Source organism: Pongo pygmaeus, chromosome 1, assembly GCF_028885625.2.
Source record: "Pongo pygmaeus isolate AG05252 chromosome 1, NHGRI_mPonPyg2-v2.0_pri, whole genome shotgun sequence".
NCBI classification, from domain to species: Eukaryota; Metazoa; Chordata; class Mammalia; order Primates; family Hominidae; genus Pongo; species Pongo pygmaeus.
This window is the reverse complement of record NC_072373.2, coordinates 70,424,644-70,444,104: the sequence shown is the minus strand read 5'-3', so window position 1 is coordinate 70,444,104 and position 19,461 is coordinate 70,424,644. Positions and strand designations below refer to the sequence as shown.

General features: G+C 37.9%; 1 protein-coding gene and 1 pseudogene across 5 annotated transcripts in view; one reads left to right on the top strand and one right to left on the bottom strand.

Moving 5' to 3' along the window:
* AXDND1 (axonemal dynein light chain domain containing 1) overlaps positions 1 to 19,461 on the top strand; it is a 198,229-nt gene that overhangs the window by 93,266 nt on the left and 85,502 nt on the right. For all 5 annotated transcript variants that reach the window (XM_054456929.2, XM_054457015.2, XM_054457100.1 and 2 more), the window contains one exon: positions 12,731 to 12,929. In XM_054456929.2, the coding sequence (XP_054312904.1) occupies positions 12,731 to 12,929 (199 nt within the window). The remainder of the gene's footprint in view (positions 1 to 12,730; positions 12,930 to 19,461) is intronic.
* On the bottom strand, positions 399 to 2,102 carry LOC129011542 (heterogeneous nuclear ribonucleoprotein A1-like; annotated as a pseudogene).

The window sequence follows — 19,461 nt, the reverse complement described above, 5'->3', positions numbered from 1 at the left end:
TAACGAGAGATAGTAGAACAATAGAGGTAGGAGGAAACCCAATAGAATTGAGTCATAAGAAGCCAGCTTTGGCTGCATCCCGTGTTTTGCATAATTTTTATTATTTAGTTTAAGACATAGTTTTTTGTTTTGTTTTGTTTTGTTTTTAAAGACATTTATTCAGCGTCACGATCAGACTGTTACATTTAGCAATCAACAGCATGGGTGCAGAAAAAAAAAACTACATTAAAACCCTTTGTTGGAATGCTTTACACTTTCCACAGAACACAAACTAAAATAATCTGTAATAACCTGTTATAGAGTTAGTCACAAATACAGTCCTCGAGTTTTTTGCCCATACTCATCAGTATTTGTCTAAAACATGTCTTCTTTGTAGCGCGTAGGCCCTGCTACCACTGTGCTTGGCTGAGTTCACAAATCTGTTGTAACCTGTAGCTTCCCTGTCACTTCTCTGGATCTCCTCTCCTGCTAAGCTTTGTTTCCTAATTAAAATCTTCTGCCACTGCCATAGCTACTGCTGCTACTGGAACTGCCATAGCCACTTAGGTTTTGTGGTTTGACAAAGTATTGGCCTCCACCACCATAGGGGCCAGAACTTCTGCCTCCAAAGTTTCCTCCCTTCGTGGGTCCAAAATTTGAAGACTGATTGTTGTAATTGCCAAAATCATTGTAGCTTCCACTGCCTCCAAAATTGCTTCCACTACCACCACCAAAGCTGCCTCCACCTCCATTGTTATAGCTGTTATAGCTGCCACTCCCAACATAGCCACTGCCCTGGCTTCCATAACCCTTTCCAACACTTCCATAGCCTCTGCTTCCTCCAGAGTAACCAGGGCCACCTACTCCATAACCACCATCATTACTAAACCCATTATAGCCATCCCCACTGCCACCATATCCATCACCACCACAGCTGCCACCAAAGCCATCATGACCACTGAAGTTTCCTCCATGACCAAAGTTGTCATTCCTACTGAAACCACCTCCATGACCACCACCAAAGTTTCCAGAACCACTTCGACCTCTTTGGCTGGATGAAGCCCTAGCCATCTCTTGGTTTGACAGGGCTTTCCTAACTTCACAGTTGTGGCCATTCACAGTATGCTATTTCTGAATGACAGTTTTATCCATGGAGTTATGGTTGTCAAAGGTTACAAAGGCAAAGCCCCTTTTCTTGCCACTGCCTCAGTCATGATTTGAATCACTTCAATTTTTCCATACTGTTCAAAGTAATCTCTTAGGTGATGTTCTTCAGTGTCTTCTTTAATGCCACCAACAAATATCTTTTTCACAGTTAAGTGGGCACCTGGTCTTTGAGAATCTTCTCTTGAGACAGCTCTCTTTGGTTCCACAACTCTTCCATCCACCTTTTGTGGCCTTGCATTCATGGCTGCATCCACTTTCACGACAGTGGCATATGAGACAAACCCAAAGCCTCTGGAGCGCTTGGTATTTGGATCTCATTACCACACAGTCCATGAGCGTTCCTCATTGCTCAAAATGGCTCCTCAGGCTCTCATCGCTTGTTTCAAAGCTCAACTGTCCAATGAAGAGCTTCCTCAGCTGTTTGGGCTCTTTAGGAGACTCTGACTTAGACAAGACGGCTGGGAGAAGAGAGACTTTAATGATGCTTCTTCGGCGGCGTCCAGGGACAGAAAGGCAAGACAGTTTTAAATTTCCATTGTGGTTTGTCTTTTGACTCAAGATTATTTAGAAGATGTAGTATTTACTTTCCAAACATTTCAAAATTTATTTTGTTCTTAGTTTAGCTTCCCCCATACTTCGTGTTATTTTTGGTTGTGTTTCAGTTCTTTTTACATACTTAAATCTCACAAGACGTTATTATTCTTATTTCATATAGCCAATATTCATTTAGATTTATCCACATATTCATATTTTCAATCTGTCTAAGAAAGATACAAGTATTCAAATACAATAACCATAAAAAAGCTGAATTTTTACTTGTTAAGAAGGGGAGAGCTGTAATACAATGTACAACCTCTCTGAACAAAGCAAGAGATATTCATATGGAAGCATGGAATTCCAAGACTGAAAAACTTTAAGAAAAAAGAGTATTTAGAGACCGTTTTACTTTCAGCCATGGATACCTTGTATTTGGAGTGAGGCTGTTGTTACTTGATTGACTTTCAGGCATGTGGTAACTAGAATAGGATTGTTGCTAACTGGCTGACATTCTGAAGTGAGGGAATATCATGGGCTGATTTTCTCTTTTTTCTTTTCTTTTTCTTCTCTTTTTTTTTTCTTTTTTTCTTTTTTTGAGACAGAGTCTTACTCTGTTGCTGAGGCCTGAGTGTAGTGGTATGATCATGGCTCACAGCAGCCTCAAACTCCCATGCTCAAGTGATCCTCCCACCTCAGCCTCTCAGGTAGCTGGGACTACAGGTGCATGCTGTGACTCCTGGCTAATTTTTTTGTAGAGATTGGGTTTCATCATATTGTCCAGGCTGGTCTCAAACTCTTGGGCTCTAGTCATTCACCCACCTTGGCCTCCCAAAGTGCTGGGATTATAGGTGTGAGCCACCACGCCAGGCTGATTTTCTTTTTTATTCCTAGCTTCATAGCTAAGTTTTATTTAAACTTTAAAGAACATATAATTTTAAGATTCTTAAATAATTTGAAGCCTTAGAACAATATGGAAAATCCTCCAAATTGTTTATGAACCCAGAAAACCATAATGTCAAAACACAATAAAATATAGTACAAATAAACCCATCAATTTTCTGTTATTTATGACAGTAGGTGCAAACATTCTAAATAAAATAATAATTAGTATTATAGCTTAGCAAAGATTAAAAGCAAAACATTTTAACCAAGTAGAATATATTCCAGGAATGCATGAGTGATTCAACATTAGGAAATTGATCAGCATAATACATTTCATAAAAATGTTAAGAGAAAAACTGTATGATCATATAAGAGATGCTGCAATTATTTTGTTAAAATATAGCAGTTATTCTCAAGAAAAAGTCTAAATTAAATATCCCTAGAAAAAAACTACATAAATATAATACTAAAACAAATAAAAAACCAATAGTAATACCATGAATGGAAAAACACTAAAACTTTATAATTAACCTAACAAAATAGATGAGGATGCTTGATATCAACATTTTTATTTATTTTTTGGTGGTTCTAGAAAATGAAATAATAGAATAAAGTAAAATAACAGATATGAATATTGGAAAAGAAAAGATAAAATATTTCTTTGTGCTGATATTATAGTTATATACTTAGAAAATCTGGAACTGTAGAAAAAAAGATTAAAATCAGTAAGACAGTTTGGTGAGGAGACTGAATCAGAATTAAATAAATAAAAGTAAATTGTTTTTCTCTACTTAAGCAATAAAGGACCTAAAAATGAGAATGGGAAAAATATTTCCAAGCCATTAGTTTTTGTCACTGCAAGAATACATTCTTTAAAGGAAGGACTTACCTATAATGTCCAGGCTGGCTGGCCTTGAACTCCTGGGTTCAAACAATCCTCCTGCCTCAGTCTCCTGAGTAGCTTTGACTACAGGCGCATGCCACTATGCCTGGCTAGAATACATTTAGTTGTTTAAAAGACATAGGTTCTATAGGAAGAAAATTATATATGTGTTATAGTACATTTTTATAATATAATTCTTCTAAAAATAATACATAGGATAAGATAATATTTATATAATCAAAATGCTCATGAAAAAGTTTAAAACTGATTTTATGATTACTTGTTTAGGGCTTGAGTCTATGGCCAAAGAGTAACTGATCTTTCCCTTTTGTGAATTTGTAGAGTAAGATCTTTTTATTCTCATATTGCTCCCTTCCTACATTTGCATTTGTCTTTCTGGGATAATTTTCTTTTTCCTTGAAGAAATCTCTTTGGTATTTTCTATAGTGGTGGGTGTGCTGATTATTTTTTGTTTAAAGGCTTGCTTGCTTTTCTTTTCTTTCCTTTTTCTTTCTTTTTCTTTCCTTCCTTCCTTTCCTTCCTTCCTTTCTTTTCTTTTCACTTTTCTTCCTTTCTTTCTTTTCTTTCTCTCTCTCTTTCTTTCCTTCCTTCCTTCTCTCTCTCTTTCTTTTCTTTTCTTTCTTTCTTTCCCTTCCTTCCTTCCTTTACTTCCTTCCTTTCTTTCTTTTCTTTTCTCTTTTCTTTCTTTCTTCTCTGTCTTTCTTTCCTTCCTTCCTTCTCTCTTTTCTTCTTTCTTTCCTCTCCTTCCTTCCTTCCTTTCTTTTCTTTTCTTTCTTTCTTTCCTTCTTTTCTTTCTCTCTCTTTCTTTCCTTCCTTCCTTCTCTCTCTCTTTTCTTCTCTTTCTTTCTTTATTTCCCTCCCTCCCTCCCTTCCTTCCTTGTTCTTTCTTTTCTTTTCTTTATTATTATTATTATTATGCTTTAAGTTCTAGGGTTCATGTGCACAACGTGCAGGTTTGTTACATATGTAGACATGTGCCATGTTGGTGTGCTGCACCCATTAACTCATCATTTACATTAGGCGTATCTCCTAATGCTATCGCTCCCACCTCCCCCCACCCCACGACAGGCCCACGACAGGCCCCGGTGTGAGATGTTCCCCACCCTGTGTCCAAGTGTTCTCATTGTTCAGTTCTCACATATGAGTGAGAAGATGCAGTGTTTGGTTTTCTGTCCTTGTGATAGTTTGCTGAGAATGATGGTTTCCAGCTTCATCCATGTCCCTACAAAGGACATGAACTCATCATTTTTTATGGCTGCATAGCATTCCATGGTGTATGTATGCCACATTTTCTTAATCCAGTCTATCACTGATGGACATTTGGGTTAGTTCCAAGTCTTTGCTATTGTGAATAGTGCCACAATAAACATACGTTTGCATGTGTCTTTATAGCAGCATGATTTATAATCCTTTGGGTATATACCAGTAATGGGATGGCTGGGTCAAATGGTATTTCTAGTTCTAGATCCTTGAGGAATCGCCACACTGTCTTCCACAATGGTTGAACTAGTTTACAGTCCCACCAACAGTGTAAAAGTGTTCTATTTCTCCACAGCCTCTCCAGCACTTGTTGTTTTCCTGACTTTTTAATGATCGCCATTCTAACTGGTGTGAGATGGTATCTCATTGTGGTTTTGATTTGCATTTCTCTGATGACCAGTGATGATGAGCATTTTTTCATGTGTCTGTTGGCTGCATAAATGTCTTCTTTTGAGAAGTGTCTGTTCGTATCCTTTGCCCACTTGTTGATGGGGTTGTTTGTTTTTTTCTTGTAAATTTGTTTAAGTTGTTTGTAGACTCTGGATATTAGCCCTTCGTCAGATGGGTAGGTTCTAAAAATTTTCTCCCATTCTGTAGGTTGCCTGTTCACTCTGATGGTGGTTTCTTTTGCTGTGCAGAAGCTCTTTAGTTTAATTAGATCCCGTTTTTCAATTTTGGCTTTTCTTGCCATTGCTTTTGGTGAATGGTATTGCCTAGGTTTTCTTCTAGGGTTTTTACAGTTTTAGGTCTAATATTTGAGTCTTTAATCCATCTTAAATTAATTTTTGTATAAGGTGTAAGGAAGAGATCCAGTTTCAGCTTTCTACATGTGGCTAGCCAGTTTTCCCAGCACCATTTATTAAATAGGGAATCCTTTCCCCATTTCTTGTTTTTGTTGGGTTTGTCAAAGATCAGATGGTTGTAGATGTGTGGTATTGTTTCTGAGGGCTCTGTCCTGTTCCATTGGTCTATATCTCTGTTTTGGTAGCAATACCATGCTGTTTTGGTTACTGTAGCCTTGTAGTATAGTTTGAAGTCAGGTAGCATGATGCCTCCTGCTTTGTTCTTTTGGCTTAGGATTCTTGGCAATGTGGGCTCTTTTTTGGTTCCATATGAACTTTAAAGCAGTTTTTTCCAATTCTGTGAAGAAAGTCATTGGTAGCTTGATGGGGATGGCATTGAATCTATAAATTACCTTGGGCAGCATGGCCATTTTCACGACATTTATTATTCCTATCCATGAGCATGGAATGTTCTTCCATTTGTCTGTGTCCTCTTTTATTTTGTTGAGCAGTGGTTTGTAGTTCTCCTTGAAGAGGTCCTTCACATCCCTTGTAAGTTGGATTCCTCGGTACTTTATTCTCTTTGAAGCAATTGTGAATGGGAGTTCACTCATGATTTGGCTGTTTGTTATTGGTGTAAGTAATGCTTGTGATTTTTGTACATTGATTTTGTATCCTGAGACTTTGCTGAAGTTGCTTATCAGCTTAAGGAGATTCTGGGCTGAGACGATGAGGTTTTCTAAATATACAATCATGTCATCTGCAAACAGGGACAATTTGACTTCCTCTTTTCCTAATTGAATACCCTTTATTTCTTTCTCCTGCCTGATTGCCCTGGCCATAATTTCCAACACTATGTTGAATAGGAGTGGTGAGAGAGGGCATCCCTGTCTTGTGCCAGTTTTCAAAGGGAATGCTTCCAGTTTTTGCCCATTCAGTATGATATTGGCTGTGGGTTTGTCATAGATAGCTCTTATTATTTTGAGATACATCCTATCAATACCTAGTTTATTGAGAGTTTTTAGCATGAAGTGCTGCTGAATTTTGTCGAAGGCCTTTTCTGCATCTATTGAGATAATCATGTAGTTTTTGTCTTTGGTTCTGTTTATATGCTGGATTATGTTTATTGATTTTTGTATGTTGAACCAGCCTTGCATCCCAGGGATGAAGCCAGCTTCATCGTGGTAGATAAGCTTTGATGTGCTGCTGGATTCTGTTTGCCAGTATTTTACTGAGGATTTTTGCTTCGATGTTCATCAGGGATATTGGTCTAAAATTCTCTTTTTTTGTTGTGTCTCTGCCAGCCTTTGGCATCAGGATGATGCTGGCCTCATAAAATGAGTTAGGGCGGATTCCCTCTTTTTCTATTGATTGGAATAGTTTCAGAAGGAATGGTACCAGCTCCTCTTTGTACCTCTGGTAGAATTTGGCTGTGAATCTGTCTCGTCCTGGTTGGTAAGCTATTAATTATTGCCTCAATTTCAGGACCTGTTATTTATTGGTCTATTCAGGGATTCAACTTCTTCCCGTTTTTTTGGTTGGTAAGCTATTAATTATTGCCTCAATTTCAGAACCTGTTACTGGTCTATTCAGGGATTCAGCTTCTTCCTGGTTTAGTCTTGGGAGGGTGTATGTGTCCAGGAATTTATCCATTTCTTTTAGATTTTCTAGTTTATTTGCATAGAGGTGTTTATAGTATTCTCTGATGGTAGTTTGTATTTCTGTGGGATCAGTGGTGATATCTCCTTTATCGTTTTTTATTGCATCTATCTGATTCTTCTCTCTTTTCTTCTTTATTAGTCTTGCTAGCGGTCTATCAATTTTGTTAATCTGTAAAAAAAAAAAACAGTTCCTGGATTCGTTGATTTTCTGAAGGGTTTTCTGTGTCTCTGTCTCCTCAGTTCTGCTCTGATCTTAGTTATTTCTTGCCTTCTGCTAGCTTTTGAATGTGTTTGCTCTTGCTTCTCTAGTTCTTTTAACTGTGATGTTAGAGTGTCAATTTTAGATCTTTCCTGCTTTCTCTTGTGGGCATTTAGTGCTATAAATTTCCCTCTACACACTGCTTTAAATGTGTTCCAGAGATTCTGGTACGTTGTGTCTTTGTTCTCATTGGTTTCGAAGAGCATCTTTGTTTCTGCCTTCATTTCATTATGTACGCAGTAGTCATTCAGGAGCAGGTTGTTCAGTTTCCATGTGGTTGACCAGTTTTGAGTGAGTTTCTTAATCCTGAGTTCTAGTTTGATTGCACCGTGGTCTGAGAGACAGTTTGTTATAATTTCTATTCTTTTACATTTGCTGAGGAGTGCTTTACTTCCAACTATGTGGTCAATTTTGGAATAAGTGCGATGTGGTGCTGAGAAGAATGTATATTCTGTTGATTTGGGGTGGAGAGTTCTGTAGATGTCTATTAGGTCTGCTTGTTGCAGAGCTGAGTTAAATTCCTGGATATCCTTATTAACTTTCTGTCTCATTGATCTGTCTAATGTTGACAGTGGGGTGTTAAAGTCTCCCATTTTTATTGTGTGGGAGTCTAAGTCTCTTTGTAGGTCTCTAAGGACTTGCTTTATGAATCTGGGTGCTCCTGTATTGGGTGCATGTACATTTAGGATTGTTAGCTCTTCTTGTTGAATTGATACCTTTACCATTATGTAATGGCCTTCTTTGTCTCTTTTGATCTTTGTTGGTTTAAAGTCTGTTTTATCAGAGACTAGGATTGCAACCCCTGCTTTTTTTTTTTTTTCCCCATTTGCTTGGTAGTTCTTCCTCCATCCCTTTATTTTGAGCCTATGTGTGTCTCTGCACATGAGATGGGTTTCCTGAATACAGCACACTGATGGGTCTTGACTCTTTATCCAGTTTGCCAGTCTGTGTCTTTTAATTGGGGCATTTAGCCCATTTACATTTAAGGTTAATATTATGTGTGAATTTGATCCTGTCATTATGATGTTCGCTGATTAGTTTGCTCGTTAGTTGATGCAGTTTCTTCCTAGCATCGATGGTCTTTACAATTTCGCATGTTTTTGCAGTGGCTGGTGCCAGTTGTTCCTTTCCATGTGTAGTGCTTTCTTCAGGAGCTCTTGTAAGGCAGGCCTGGTGGTGATAAAATCTCTCAGCATTTGCTTGTCTGTAAAGGATTTTATTTCTCCTTCACTTATGAAGCTTAGTTTGGCTGGATATGAAATTCTGGGTTGAAAATTCTTTTCTTTAAGAATGTTGAATATTGGCCCCCACTCTCTTCTGGCTTGTAGAGTTTCTGCCGAGAGATCTGCTCTTAATCTGATGGACTTCCCTTTGTGAGTAACCCAACCTTTCTCTCTGGCTGCCCTTAACATTTTTTCCTTCGTTTCAACTTTGGTGAATCTGATAATTATGTGTCTTGGAGTTGCTCTTCTCGAGGAGTATCTTTGTGGCATTCTCTGTGTTTCCTGAATTTGAATGTTGGCCTGCCTTGCTAGGTTGGGGAAGTTCTCCTGGATAATATCCTAAAGAGTGTTTTCCAACTGGGTTCCATCCTCCCTGTCACTTTCAGATACACCAATAGACGTAGATTTGGTCTTTTCACATAGTCCCATATTTCTTGGCAGCTTTGTTCATTTCTTTTTACTCTTTTTTCTCTAAACTTCTCTTCTCGCTTCATTTCATTCATTTGATCTTCAATCACTGATACTATTTCTTCCACTTGATCAAATCAGCTACTGAAGCTTGTGCATGCGTCACGTAGTTCTCGTGCCATGGTTTTCAGCTGCATCAGGTCATTTAAGGTCTTTTGTACACTGTTTACTGTAGTTAGCCATTCGTCTCATCTTTTTTCAAGGTTTTTAGCTTCTTTGCTATGGGTTTGAACATCCTCCTTTAGCTCGGAGAAGTTTGTTATTACCGATCATCTGAAGCCTTCTTCTCTCAACTCATCAAAGTCATTCTCCATCCAGGTTTGTTCCGTTGCTGGCGAGGAGCTGTGTTCCTTTGAAGGAGAAGAGGTGCTCTGATTTTTAGAATTTTCAGCTTCTCTGCTCTGGTTTTTCCCCCTCTTTGTGGTTTTATCTACCTTTGGTCTTTGTTGATGGTGATGTACAGATGTGGTTTTGGTGTGGATGTCCTTTCTGTTTGTTAGTTTTCCTTCTAACAGTCAGGACCCTCAGCTGCAGGTCTGTTGGAGTTTGCTGGAGGTCCACTCCAGACCCTGTTTGCCTGGGTATCATCAGCGGATGCTGCAGAGCAGCAAATATTGCAGAGCAGCAAATGTTGCTGCCTGATCCTTCCTCTGGAAGCTTCGTCTCAGAGGGGCACCTGGCCGTATGAGGTGTCAGTTGGCCCCTACTGGGTGGTGTCTCCCAGTTAGGCTACTCGGGGGTCAGGGACCCACTTGAGAAGGCAGTCTGTCTGTTCTCAGATCTCTAACTCTGTGCTGGGAGAACCACTACTCTCTTCAAAGCTGTCAGCCAGGGACGTTTAAGTCTGCAGAAGTTTCTGCTGCCTTTTGTTCAGCCATGCCCTCCCCCCAGAGGTGGAGTCTACAGAGGCAGGTGGGCCTCCTTGAGCTGTGGTGGGCTCCACCCAGTTCGACCTTCCTGGCCGCTTTGTTTATCTACTCAAGCCTTAGCAATGGCGGATGCCCCTCCCCAAGCCTTGCTGCCACCTTGCAGTTTGATCTCAGACTGCTGTGCTAGCAGTGAGCGAGGCTCCGTGGGCGTGAGACCCTCTGAGCCAGGCACAGGATATAATCTCCTGGTGTGCCATTTGCTAAGACCATTGGAAAAGCACAGTATTAGGGTGGGAGTGTCCCAATTTTCCAGGTACTGTCTGTCATGGCTTCTCTTGGCTAGGAGAGGGAATTCCCTGACCCCTTGCACTTCCTGGGTGAGGCGATGTCCCACCCTGCTTCAGCTCACACTCCATGGGCTGCACCCACTGTCAGACAAGCCCCAGTGAGATGAACCCAGTACCTCAGTTGGAAATGCAGAAATCACCCGTCTTCTGCATTGCTCACGCTGGGAGCTGTAGATTGGAGCTCTTCCTATTCGACCATCTTGGAACCTCCTCTTTTCTTTTCTTTCTTTCTTTTTTTTTTTTTTTTGAGATGGGGTCTAATTATGTTGCCCAGGCTACTCTTGGTCTTGAACTCCTAAGCTCAAGCAGTCCTCCCACCTTGACCTCTCAAAGTGCTGGGATTACAGGCATGAGCCACTGCGCTGGGCCTTAAAGGTTATTTTCTAAGAATTCTAATTTGGCAGTGATTTTCTTTTAGTGGGTTATTTTAACTTTCTGTTAAACATCCACTGATTTTTAAATTTTAGTTATTATATTTTTCAGTCCTAGAATTTATTAACTTTTAGAGTTTCTAGTTCTCTGCTGAGATTTTCCATCTTGTCATTTTATAACTTGAAAGTTGTAGTCACAGTTAATTTTAAAATCCATGTCTGGTGATTGGATAATATTTGGTTCTCCTATAGTTCTATTTTATTTTCTGTATTTTCTCTTGGTTTTGAGTCCATTCTTTTCATATTTCTATTTCTGATTGAATGTTGGACATTGTGTGTGAAAAGTTTTAGAGATAACTTGAGACTCTGGATGATACTGTATTACATAAGAAGGATTTTACTTTTTATTCTGGCAGGTCATTTATTGCAGGCATGGATCACTGTAATCCAAGCAGGGACTGAGCTGAAATGAAGTCTGGCCTTGGGCTTTCTGAGGGCTGTTCCATTTCTGTTCCACCTTTATTCTTAAGATGTAGTGCTTCAGAGAGTTAGGGGTCCCAGTAGTATCCTGGTGTTACCAGGACCTCTACCCCTTAGCAAATTTGGGACTTCAATTTTGTCCACCACCCCACCCCTGAGTAGAGTGACTTAATATCCCAAATTTCCATGAAAGATATTGAAGTTCCATCCTCCAAAATCCATGAAAGATATTAAAAATCCATTAAAGCATTTTTGTTCAGTGCATCATGTGTTTCTTAAGAATCCTTCTCAGTAAAGTGTCTCAGGCAACCCTGAAACATTGACTGGCACAATTGTTCAATATAAAACTACACTATAAAAGCTATATGGGAAAACACAATTAAATTTTCTATGGCAGCAATAATATAGTTATTGATAAAATGACAATACTTATCCATATCAGCCCTCTGGATCTGCGGGTTCTGCATCATCAGATTCAAGCAACCGTGGATCAAAAATACTTAAAAAAATAAAAAAAATACAAATAAAAACACAATATAGTATAATAAATATCACATAGCATCTGCATTGTATTAGGTAATATAAGTAATCTAGAGTTGATTTAATGTATACAAGAGGATGTGCATAGGTTATATGCAAATACCACATCATTTTCTGTAAGGGACTTGAGAACCCATGGATTTTGGTATCCATGGGGGTCCTGAAACCAATCCTCTGTAGATACTGAGGGATGACTGTGTATAGTGGGCAGAGAAAAATGAGGTAGCAAATGGTTTAAAATAAAAGAAGAAGTCAAAATTATGAATGGTGGTGAAATTAGCAGATCATTTTGAATATTCCTAGAAGATCAAAATTTACTGATGAAGGAAGGCAGTGAAAATATTTTCATCAAGGACAAGAAAAAGTTTCCTTTTAAATTACTTGTCTTTATATAACTTTGAGATGGCAATGTTTTCATTTCGTATTTTGCAAATGAATAAGAAAAAGGGGGAGTTTTGCCATAATCTCATAGTGAATCAGTCCACTGGACCCACATTAGGATCCACACTCAAGTTTTGTTAGGACCAAAAGCTGTAAACTTTATGAAAACCTGATCAATAACTTAAAAAATGACTCAGGAACTATGATAATCTATTTTAATTTGTTATTCACTATCCCATAATCATGAAGAAGCTGATTATTATCATTGTCCTCTTAAAAGAATGATGTAGTGAATTAAGGTCTTTTACAGAAAACTATAGTTGATAGTTTCTGGGTTTAATGCATTTGATTCTCAGCTGGAAAGACAAGAAATTTAAGATATAAACTGTCATTGTCATTGAAAAATAGTTTGTTAGTCATTAAAGCACCAATTACACAGTGCTTAGTCATTAAACATTTATTTAGGAACTGCTTTTTGTAAGGTTCTCTGCTAGTCAAGCTGTAGAATAATAAAAGATTTTTAAAAGATATGCCCTTGCTCAGTAGGATTTTATAATTTGGTATTAAAATAGTAGTCTTACAAATACTTCTAAAAGTTAATGCTTTTCTTACTTTTCTAGGTTACTCCAAAATTCTTCCAAGTTTGATTAGTTCTCTTGACTTCTGTTCTTTCAAGTTGGAAAACCTGGAGTTTCCTGATACGCCTCTTGAAGAATGGCAGGAAATAGATGAAAAAATTAATGAAATGAAATCGCAGTTGGATATATTGTTAAACCTTACTGGTATTGTTCCACAGCACATAGATGTGGATTCTGTTTCGTAAGTTCCCATAGCTTTCTTTTGTTTTGAGAGAATTTTCCTAAAGGTTTATTGCAATACAATTCATATATAATTCACTTTTTCAAAGTGTACAATTCTGTGGTGTTCAGTATATTTATAGATATAGGTAACCATCACCGGTCAATTTTAGAATATTTCATCACCTCCAAAAGAAGCCTTATGCACTTTAGCTATCATTCTGCAATCCTTCATCCTCTCCTACCGTCCTACCCCCAGCCCTAAGCAGCCACAAATCTACTTTGTCTTTGTTGATTGTATTGTTGTGAACAATTTTTTTTTTTTTTTGAGACGAAGTCTCGCTCTTATTTCCCAGGCTGGAGTGCAATGGCGAGATCTCGGCTCACTGCAACCTCCACCTCCCGGGTTCAAGCGATTCTGTTACCTCAGCCTCCTGAGTAGCTGGGACTACAGGCGCCTGCCACCATGCCCAGCTAATTTTTGTATTTTTAGTAGAGACGGGGTTTCACCATGTTGGCCAGGCTGGTCTCGAACTCCTGACCTCAGGTGATCTGCCCACCTCAGCCTTCCAAAGTGCTTGGATTACAGGTGTGAGCCACTGCACCTGGCCTGTTGTGGACATTTTATTTGAAAGGAATCATTGTACTATGTGGTCTTTGTGTCTAACTTCTTTGGCTTAGCATAATTTTTTCAAGATTCATCCATGTTGTGGCATATTTCAGTATTTCATTTTTATGACTGAATCATACTCTATGTATGGATATACCACATTTTATTTATTCATTTGTCCATTGATAGACACTTGGATTGTTTCCATCTTTTGGCCTTAATGAGTAATGTTTCAATAAACATTCATGTGCATGCTTTTTGTGGACAAACATTTGTTTTCATTTCTCTTGGATATATATCACCTAAGGAGTGGAATTGCTGGATCATATGGCAATTCTATTTTTAATAATTTGAGGAACTGCCAGACTGTTTTCCAAGGTGTTTTTGGAAAACCTACACAATTTTACATTCACATCAGCAGTGCATGTGGGTTCTGATTTCTCCACTTACTTGCCAATACTTATTATCTGACTTTTGATTCTAGCTATAATAGAGGGACTGAAGTGTTATTTTATTGTGGTTTTGATTCACATTTCCCTAATGACAAATGATGTGAAGAATTGTTTCACATGCTTATTGGCTATTTGTATATTTTCTTTGAGGAAAATTTTTTCTGTGCTGTTGTTGTTGTTGCTTGTGCTGGTGTCATAGCTAAGAATTCTTTGCCAAATCCAAGGTCATGAAAATTTACCCGTATGTTTTCCTGTAAGAGTTTTGTAGCATTTGCTCTCTTACATTAAGGTCTCTGATCCATTTTAGTTAATTTTTGTATATGGTATGTGGTAAGGGTCCAATTTCATTCTTTTGCATGTGGATATTCAGTTGTACCGGCACCATTTGTTGAAGACTATTCTTTCTCCACTTAATGGTATTGACAATTTTGATGAAAGTCAGTCATGGGTTTATTTCTGAATGATTAATTATATCACATTGATCTATATGTCCACCGTTGTGTCAGTAACATGCTGTCTTGCTTATTCTTGCTTTGTAGAACGTTTTGAAAAGGAATGGGAAATGTGAGTCTTTCTACTTGACTCTTCTTTTACAGGATTATTTTGGCTTTTCTGGGTACCTTGCAATTCCGTATAAATTTTAGAATAAGCTTGTAAATTTTTACAAAGACATTAACTAGGATTCTGAAAAAGAATTTGTCGGATCTGTACATCAGAATGGGAATATTGCTATCTTAAACATGTTAAGTCTTCTATGTGAACATGGGACGTTTTTCCAATTATTTGGATCTTCTTTAATTTCTTCTGAGTATAAGCTATACGCTTCTTTTGTTATGTTTACTCCTAAGTACTTTTTAAATGTTATTGCAAATAAGATTTTTAAAACTTTATTTCAGATTGTTTATTGCATGTGTATAGGAATACAATTGACTTTTAAAATATTGATCTTACATCCCAGAGCCCTGCTGAATTCATTTATTAGCTGCAATAATTTTTAAAAGGATTTCTTAGTATTTTCTATACAAAAGATCATACCTATAAATAGAAGTAGTTTCTTTTTAATCTAGGTGCTTTTGATTTCCTTCTCTTGCCTAACTGCTTTGGCTAGAACCTCAATACAATGTTGAATGGAAGATGTTGTTCCTATTCTTACGGGAATTGCATCCAGTCTTTCACTATTAAGTATAATGTTATTTGTGGGTTTTTCCTAGATGCCTTTTATTGGATTTGGGAAGTTTTCTTCTATTCCTAATTTGTTGCATGCTTTTACATAAAAAAGTTGTTGCATTTTAATCAAAACCACAATGAGATACCATCTCACACCAGTTAGAATGGCGATCATTAAAAAGTCAGGAAATGACAGGTGCTGGAGAGGATGTGGAGAAATAGGAACACTTTTACACTGTTGATGGGACTGTAAACTAGTTCAACCATTGTGGAAGTCAGTGTGGCGATTCCTCAGGGATCTAGAACTAGAAATACCATTTGACCCAGCCATCCCATTACTGGGTATATACCCAAAGGATTATAAATCATGCTGCTATAAAGACACATGCACACGTATGTTTATTGCGGCACTGTTCACGATAGCAAAGACTTGGAACCAACCCAAATGTCCAACAATGATAGACTGGATTAAGAAAATGTGGCACATATACACCATGGAATACTATGCAGCCATCAAAAATGATGAGTTCATGTCCTTTGTAGGGACATGGATGAAATTGGAAATCATCATTCTCAGTAAACTATCACAAGGACAAAAAAACCAAACACCACATGTTCTCACTCATAGATGGGAATTGAACAATAAGAACACATGGACACAGGAAGGAGAACATCACACTCTGGGGACTGTTGTGGGGTGGGGGGAGTGGGGAGGGATAGCATTAGGAGATATACCTAATGTTAAATGACGAGTTAATGGGTGCAGCACACCAGCATGGCACATGTATACATATGTAACTAACCTGCACATTGTGCACATGTACCCTAAAACTTAAAGTATAATAATAATAAAATAAAATAAAATAATAATAAAAATTTTAAAAAAAGTTGTTGCATTTTGACAAATGCTTTTTCTGCATCTAGTGAGATGATCATGTGATTTTTTTTTCATGTTCATATGATGTATTACATTCATTGTTTTTTTGGATATTAAATTAACTTTGCTTGCATAGGATAAATCCCACTTGGTAATTGTGTAAAATACTTTTGATCAGTTCAGGATTCTGTTTGCTAGTCTTTGCATTGATATTCATAAGAGACATTGGTCTATTTTATTTTCCTGTGATGTCTTCACCTGGTGTTATATCAATGTAATACTGGCTTCATGAAATGATTTAGAAGTATCCCTCCATCTTTATCTTTTGGAAGATATTGTGAAGAATTGGTGTTGATTCACCTTTGGCTCTTTGGGAGGATTCAGTGGTGCAGCCATCTGTGGGTAGGTTTTTGAGAATTGATTCAATCTCTTCACTTGTTAAAAGTCTACTTATATTGTCTATTTCTTATTGAATCAGTTTTTTTTGTGTGTCTTTCTAGAAATTTGACAATTTCATCCAAGTTATCTAATTTGTGGGCAAAATTGTTCATTGTATTCCCTTATAATCCTTTTTATTTCTGAAAGAAGATCAGTGCTAGCATCCCCTCTCTCGTTTCCAGTTCTAATAATTTGAGCCTTCTCTATTTCTCCTGGTCAACTTAGCTAAATGTTTGTTAATATTGTTGATCTTTTCAAATAACCATCTTTTGATTTCATTGATTTCCTTTAGTGTTTTTCTATTCTCTATTGTATTAATTTCTGCTGTAGTCATTATTATTTCCTTCCTTTCACTTTCTTTACATTTAGTTTACTCTACCTTTTCCATAGTCTTAAGTTGAGCTGTTAGGTTATTGATTTGAGATTTTTCTTCTTTCTTAACATAGGTTTTACAACTATAAATTTCCCTCTAAGGACTGCTCAATATGTTGTGTCTTCCTTTTCTTTTTTTTCTTTTTTTTTTGAGATGGAGTCTCGCTCTGCCACCCAGGCTAGAGTGCAGTGGCATGACCTCAGCTCACTGCAACCTCCGCCTCCCAGATTCAAGCAGTTCTGCCTCAGCCTCCCGAGTAGCTGGGATTACAGGCATGTGCCACCACGCCTGGCTAATTTTTTTGTATTTTTAGTAGAGACAGTGTTTCACCATATTGGCCAGGCTAGTCTCGAATTCCTGACCTTGTGATCCACCCACCTCGACCTCCCAAAGTGTTGGGATTACAGGCGTGAGCCACCGCACCCGGACTGTGTCTTCATTTTCATTAATCTCAAAGTATTTTAATGATTTCTCTTGTGATTTATTCATTGACCCGTTTGTTATTTAGGAGTATGTTATTTAATGTCCACATATTTGTGAGTTTCCCATTTTTTTCCAGTTACGGATTTGTAATTTCATTCCATTGTGGTGTGAGTATATATTTTATATTATTCTAGCATTAAAATTATTGAGGTTTGTTTTACGGCCTAGCATCTTGTCTATCCTGGAGAATTTTCCATGTACACTTGAGGTGAATGTATATTTCATTGTTATTGGAGAAAGTGTTCTAGAGATGTCTGGTCTAGTTGGTTTATAGTATTGTTAAAATCTTCTGTTTCCTTATTTATCATCTGTGTAGTGGTTCTAACCATTATTGATAGTGGGATGTTGAAGTCTCCAACTGTTGTTCTTAAATTGTCTCTTTTTCCCTTCCTTTCTCTTGGTGTTTGCTTCATGTATTTTTGGTACTTTGTTATTAGGTGCACATATGTTTATAATTGTTATATCTTCCTGATGGAGTGATCCTTTTATAATTATAAAATATCCTTCCTTATTTTTAGTAACTTTTTTTATTTTAAAATCTATTTTATCTGCTATCAGTACAGCCACACCAGCTTTATTGTGGTTACTGTCATATATCTTTTCCTTTTATACTGTTATATACCTTTTGCTTTTAATGTATTTGTATCATCGAATCTCAAGTGTGTCTTCTATAGAGAGCATATAGTTGATTCATGTTTTTAATCCAGTCTGCCAATCTCTGCCTTTTAATTGGATTGTTAAATCCATTTACCTTTAATGATATTATTGACGTGGTTGGATTTACCTCTGCCATCTTACTGCTTGTTTTGTTTCATGACTTTTTTGTTTCTCTGTTTTTCTTTTCTTTTTTTTTTTGTATTGAATGAATACTTTCTAATGTAGAATTCATTTCTGTACTGATTTTTCACTACATTTAAAAAGTTTTTTAAATGGCTTCTCTAGAGTTTACCATAAACCTCTTAATTTAACAGAATTAGCTTCAGATCACACCTGTAATCCCAGCACTTTGGGAGGCCAAAGTGGGGGTGGATCACCTGAGGTCAGGAGTTCAAGACCAGCCTGGCCAACATGGTGAAACCCTGTCTCTACTAAAAATACAAAAATTAGCCGGGTGTGGTGGCGGGTGCCTATAATTCCAGCTACTTGGGAGGCTGAGGCAGGAGAATTGCTTGAATCCAAGAGGTGGAGTTTGCAGTGAGCCAAGATTGTGCCATTGCACTCCAGCCTGAGCAACAGCAGAGAAACTCCGTCTCAAAAAAAAAAAAAAAAAATTAGCTTCAGATTTATACTGGCTTAATTCCAGTGACATATAGATATGTTACTTCTATCTAGTTCGACTCCTTTTCCCACCTTTTGTGGTATAATTTTATACACATTACATCTCTTAATATTTGATATGGTTTGGCTCTGTGTCCCCACCCAAATCTCATCTTGAATTGTAATCCCCACATGTCAATGGAGGAAGGTGATTAGATCATGAGAGCAGTTACCCCCACGCTGTTCTCATGAGATCTGATGGTTTTATAAGCATCTGGCATTTCCCCTGCCTGCACCTCTGTCTTTCCTGCCGTCTTGTGAAGAAGGAACTTGCTTCTTTTCCCCCTTCTGCTATGATTGTAAGTTTTGTAAGTTTCTTGAGGCCTCCTCAGCCATGTGGAGCTGTGAATCAATTAAACCTCTTTTGTTTATAAGTTACCTAGTCTTGGCTGGGTGCGGTGGCTCACACCTGTAATCCCAGCATTTTGGGAGGCTGAGGTGGGCGGATCACCTGAGGTCAGGAGTTTGACACCACCCTGGCCCCCATGGTGGTGGGCCACCATGGGTTTCAACATAGTGAAACCCCCATCTCTACTAAAAATACAAAAATTAGCTGGGCGTGGTGGCGGGTGCCTGTAATCCCAGCTACTTGGGAGGCTGAGGTGGGAGAATTATTTGAACCTGGAGGGTAGTGGTTTTGCAATGAGCCAAGATCACACTCCAGCCTGGGTGATAGAGCAAGACTCCACCTCAAAAAAAAAAAAAGTTACCTAGTCTTGGGTAGTTTCTTTATAGCAGTGTGAGAATGGAGTAATACAGGAAATTGGTACTGGAATTGGGGTACTGCTATAAAGTTAGCCTGAAAATGTGTAAGCCACATTGGAACTGGATAATGGG